The sequence below is a fragment of the Corvus brachyrhynchos genome, unplaced genomic scaffold (assembly GCF_000691975.1).
Source record: "Corvus brachyrhynchos isolate BGI_N302 unplaced genomic scaffold, ASM69197v1 scaffold409, whole genome shotgun sequence".
Classification (NCBI taxonomy): Eukaryota; Metazoa; Chordata; class Aves; order Passeriformes; family Corvidae; genus Corvus; species Corvus brachyrhynchos.
The window spans coordinates 151,869-157,868 of NW_008246059.1; the positions used below are offsets into that span (position 1 = coordinate 151,869).

The 6,000-nt window shown below is 38.9% G+C and overlaps 1 protein-coding gene across 1 annotated transcript in view; it reads right to left on the reverse strand.

The window, feature by feature from the left end:
• The window catches only part of ELP2 (elongator acetyltransferase complex subunit 2), a 40,329-nt gene that overhangs the window by 33,560 nt on the left and 769 nt on the right, over window positions 1–6,000 (reverse strand). The window contains exons 2-4 of the mRNA XM_008642710.2: window positions 4,223–4,308; window positions 2,293–2,443; window positions 997–1,074 (exon numbers count right to left, since the gene is read on the reverse strand). Coding sequence (XP_008640932.1) covers window positions 997–1,074; window positions 2,293–2,443; window positions 4,223–4,308 — 315 coding nt within the window. The remainder of the gene's footprint in view (window positions 1–996; window positions 1,075–2,292; window positions 2,444–4,222; window positions 4,309–6,000) is intronic.

Sequence of the window (6,000 nt, forward strand, 5' to 3'; positions counted from 1 at the left end):
ACTCCATCTCAACAAGCACATGCTAATGTATTTACAGGAAAAGAGAGGTGTAAATGTTCTTTACCAGTGCAGATGCTGCTTTTGGTATCAGACACGCTCTGAAAACAGAGACTGGCACTTCCAAATGGGACAATACATCTAGATAAGAGCTTTCATAGCTCCCAGATTTATCAAGGCCAAAGAATAAAAGATGCTTGTAGTCATATAATCAAAACAACGCATCAGTGTGGAATGCATGCAGCAAAGAGCTGAAAATTCTAGATAGAGTAAGAAAATTTAGCACTTTTCCAGTTGGGAGCCTGGCAGGTCTCCATCCAGGTGAAAGACTCTAACAATACTTAAATACAAACTTAATTCAACACATGTATCTGGCCTGAGCATACAATTGCTTTATTTAAAAAAAAAAAAATTAAGAAAGCTTCTACCTATTTGCAGAAAAAGAATGTGTCTGTGGCAGCCTACAAAATCTAACATTTCTGTTAATAGAAACCCACATAAACCATACTGAACAGTCAGGTTAAAATAGTTCAGCACCTCAATTTTTTCACATTTAAGATTGTACAGGTGATAAATATTGCTTGGGAACCTAAATTTTTTGATGCAGGCCTTCAGATTTTTTCTGAATCTTGCCCTTCAATTCAAACAAGAAGAACAAACATATGCAGCAGCACCACAAGGAGCAGGTGGAACTAACAGCATCATCCTATCCCATTCACTTACAGTATTGTTACCCTGTTTTAAAGCTTTTCATCTCAAGAGTTCAACCAAACAAACCCATGTGAGTGCCATTTTGAAGACACTGTAATCAGTCTGGTTTTTTAAATATTAAGAAGAGTTCAGAAAAAAATTTTAGATATAAGAATCAGCTGAAGCAGATTTCACAGAAAACAAAAACTGTGACACACAAGTCTGGAGTCAGTCAAATGAAAATCTATTTGGGGGATTTCTTAGATTTTGTTTCCTGCATTGATATTCAAGATGTGCAGCTTTACTTACCATTGCTGCCAGGCAAGAAGGATAAGCAGACATCCATAACAAATCCATTTCCAAACTGCAGAATTTCAACACATTTAGCTGGAAAACAGAAACAGACAGTGTTGATCTCATTCACTGTAACTATTACAGTTACACTGCCATTTCCTACTACATTATATAGTTAAAATTTCCCATCCTTTTTTATTTCAAGAATCTGAAACATCTACATTTTTTCAGAAGCCTAAACAATAGTGTCATCCTCTGTGTGACCATAAAAATTAATCCAGAGTTAGTTGAGTTGGAAGATAATACTGAGTATTGCATTTATACAGCTTCACTGTGGTAACACATCAGAAGCAATAAATATAACAAAATATATCCTGTGGCAACAGCCTTCACTGCACAGTAAGCTAAAACTGAATCCATTTGCTACAACAGCAGCTAGAGAGATGAGCAAAAACCTGCAAACATCCCTGAGATCCTGAAAATTATTAAACTAATAAGCCATCCAGATCAAAATAAACAAGAGGATAGCAGAAAAAAAACCTCTCTACAGAAGAAGAATTAGTCTCTCCATCACTGGAACCCACAACAGCAAGACAAAATGGAAAAGACAGGATTTCATGGGGTTCTTTGGGAGCATCAAAAATGCCTTCCGGAACATGGGACTGTAGATTGGCAACTCCATACTCTCATGTAGGCAAGGCAATATGAAATCTTCGAATACACCAGACAAAGAAGAAACCAGCTAAAGAGATGCAGTCACTATAATTCATCCAGCAAATAACACTTTAAATATCGATTATCTACCCAATTTATTTCTTATGTATTTTAGAATGCTGTTTTCCGGTATTTCCATGCAAGGGCCTAGTTCAACAGAAGGTCAACATTCTACTATCCCAAACTTCATTGGATTCAAGCCAATAGCAAAAATCAAGTGACTAGTTAAACCTCACCTTTCTAATACCAGCATTAATCATTCTACTATGTAATTTTACTTCACACACACGTACAGCTAGTCTGCCTCCACATTACAGAGCAAAACAATGGTTCTGATTATTATAATCTGAATACATATTTAAAAAAAAACAAGTAAATTCAGACCACACATCCCTGATGAAATATGAAGATAAATCATTCTGCAGAACAAATCTGACCCAAGGCTTTCAAAGAGTAATACCGTGCTTTGATGTACTAAAGTCTGAAGAGAAATCAATGTAGTTGCATTACAAGATGTTAGTATTTAATGCTTAATGGATAAGCATTCATCATTCTTATTTAGCCAGTATGTTATCCCTAACATTAAAAAAATGTTACCTTCTGAACCATGCCGAGACCAGATTCTCACAGTAGAGTCAGAGGCTGCAGAAGCTATTAGCAGATTTAAATCAGGTTCATCTGACTGGTAGACAGCATCCACAGCAAAAACAGCTTCTGTGTGGCCTTTGAGAGGAATGCTTTTCACAAGCTGAACACATGAGAAAATTTTACAAAGTTTTAAATTCCAGTAACTTTTGTGCAAGAACTTTTAAAGCCATTTTAGGAAATAAAATGGCTTAATATTGAAAATGAGTTCTATACCTGCAATGGCAGAGGGTCTGCCAAGCTATGCCTAAACTATAGCATATTCCAGGAAACTCAGAGAAGGGATACAGCAGTAATGAATATTAACATGGTAAGATTTTGCTCAAAGCTGAACAGAATTAAATGTTGCCATGTACACTATACAAACCTCACCATTCCTTGAGGAAAGATGGAACAGTATAGAAGTTAGCAAGAGCAGTTTTCTTTCCTTTTTCTCCTTCTCTTGTCCCTCACCCTAAGGAGCATCTCACAAAAGTCTGGAGACCCTTAGTGAAGGAGATAGAGCAGGGAACACAATGGAATAAGCAGCAGCTACAGCAGTGCTAGCAGCAATGTTTAGCATGTTCACACAAGTCAAAACAGCTTTTTACTCCTTCAAAATGCCAACATGAAAAACAACACTGCTAAATTTAGACTTAATGAATACAGGTGATTCAATTTGCAATCTGTTCCTTATATACACAAAGATCAAAATGAGAAGCTTTTAATTTTGCAATCAGAAGTTATCCAGCATTTATCCAAATTTTATCATAGACATGTTTGACATCTCTTTCCAAAATACAGCCAGGTAGGCCCCAGTAAGAATTTTTCATTGGTTCAATATAGAACTTTGTTTTTAAGATTTACACTAGTCTAGAACTGCCATTAAAATGTGCACATTTAGCCACATTCTTTTGAAATTATTGCCACATGGCTGTGCACCACATCAGCAGAAAAAGTTTAGTAAGAAGTCTGTACGTTAGCTTAAATAAATGCATGAACAGTTATGATGGATCAGGACAAGAAATAACTTATATCTGAGAACCTTCCCCCATCCAAGTAGGTTCATTTCCCCCTACTATGCATTCTCATGCATTTTAAAATGCCAAGACTAATAATCTACTTTGAGAGAGATGATGAAATGGGTTACCTACACAGCCATTCCCAATCCAGTGCCTAATAAGAAAGACTTTAAAAGTTAGATAACAAATTAAGAGTGGTTTTAATCTAAATTTCAGGTCACACTGAAGGCTCTTTCACAAAATATTGCATCTTTTGCCTTACATTTTATGGTACAAATAATAAATTAGCGTGTCTCCTTACTTTTATCCATTTGTCTGACAAAATTAAATTGTTGCACAGATTTTTTTACCTTCATTTTTGTTAAACATCTACCCCAACTCATATATATTCCGGTAAGACTACCTATATACAAACCCCACACTGTTGCACAGATTGACCAGAAATCACTGGAAATGGATATAAGGAAACAAGGAAGAAGGGTACAGAAAATGCCAACTCAGAATGGGCCTCATGGTTTGAAGGCTTTAAGGTGGTTTAAAGAAAACTGCCAGGTGAGATCAGAAAGCTGATGAGTCAAGAACAGACAAACAGGGTCCTTCAGACACCTAAACAAATCCACTCAATGACTGATTGGGTAATTTCTTTACCAATGCTGATTTGAAAAAGGTGAACTAAAGATTTTATTTATAGCAAAACACAGCAACACACCAACAATTTCAAGGATATACACACGGGGTTCAATTAAAAAAAAAAAAAACAAACCAAAAACAGTCAAAGTGAAACAAATAGTGTGAATCAGAAATACAGACAAAACAGATAATTTGTGATATGTGAGAAACTACTGAAGAAGGAGATTTGAAGAGAGGTTACTCCTGCTCACCTGATTATTCCATGTTACTGTATCCTTCCATTCCCAAAGAATAAGTTGTTTATCAGATCCACCAGAAATTAACTCTGTTTCAGAAGCTAAAAAATATGTTTTGGTTAGTTTAGTGTACACTTAACTTTGTAACAGCAACATAAGCAGTTCTGCTGGTTACTACTCACAAAGTATCACTGGTAACCAAAGCCTCCACCAAAATAAAGTATAGTTAATAGGAGTTGCACTGTGCAGAACAGGTTAAGAGCAAAGATACTCCCCAAGAACACATAAAGAGAAAATTCCCAGGACTATTTAAAGTTCTGTATGAAAGTGCTAAAAATACCCTTCCAAAAGACTCTCAAATCCAACAGTGTAAATTAATCTTTTGGGGTTCTGTTTGGTCTTTTTGGAACATAGGAAAATAAATCAAGAGAAATCTAAACAAACTGAATTCAAAGCTTCACAAGAAAATTTAATTCTCAAGTTCCCTGAACATAACTTCTTTTAATCATTTTTAAGAAGAATATGTTTTAGTGCAACCAGTTGAAAGGATGGCAGTTTATATCACTATTAAAAACTAATGTTTGCACCTCAGTACTTCTCAAAAAAAGCAACCAGCACATTACATTAACATTCTAGTCAACGGCCCCATTTCTCTTTTTCAGTGAGTTTCCATAAAGGCCTCAGGACACAAATATGTGCCTATGAACAGTCTGCACCAAGCAATGTTAAATCCTGGAATTGCTATCTAGCAAAAGCCTCACAAGGGTCTCAGACATTTCTATCTATCTAAAGATTATTTTTTTCAGAGCACATGACCTCTATGAAACTTAAGAGCTTTATACTCGGAGATTGCTCAAAAGACATCGCAGATCAGTTTACAAAGTCAAAACACACAAACCTCCAAACCTTCCTGAAGAGACTGGTGGCAGAACAAGCAGCACAAGCCATCAACCTGTGCGAGCTGCTGCAGCCCCAGGCAAACATCCTCCTGGGGTGCCCTTGGCTGTGGGGCCAGGAGCAGAGATCCCCTCACTGACCACGCAGCTCACCTGGGTTCGGCAGGTCACATTCCTACAGACCCACCTGTCAAAATGAGGCCACACCTCAAGTACTATGTCCAGTTCTGAGCCCCTCAGTTCAGGAAGGACACTGACATGCTGGAGCAGGTCCAGAGACGGGCAATAGAACTGATAAGGGTCTAGAGCACACGTCTTATGAGGAGCGGCTGAGGGAGCTGGGAGTGCTCAGCCTGGAGAAAGGGAGGCTCAGGGGGACCTCATCGCTCCCTACAACCACCTGAAAGGAGGCTGTAGCCAGGTGGGGGTCGGTCTCCTCTCCCAGGTATCAAGGATGAGAGAATACAGTCTTAAGCTACACCAGAGGAGGTTGAGATTGGACATCAAGGAAAATTTCTTTACAGCAAGGGTGATCAGACATTGGAACGGGCCGCTCAGGGAGGTGGTGGTGTCATTGTCTCCGGAGGTATTTAAGGAAAGACTGGATGTGGTACTTAGTGCCATGGTCTGGTTGACACGGTGGTGTTGGGTCATAGGTTGAACTCGATGATCTCTGAGGTATTTTCCAAACGAATTGTTTCTGTGAAAACCCCTAATGGGAAGCTGAGCTTAAGGCGAGAGGATGCACTGCAAGCGCCGCAGCCCCCTATTTCCTTCAGTGTACAGCCCAGCCCCGCTGCTACCGACCCTCCTCCGACTCCTCTCCCCTGCAAGGGCAGCAGCGCCCGCGGCCCGAGGGGAACCGGCCCCGGCCCCACCGCGGCACCGCACACCCGA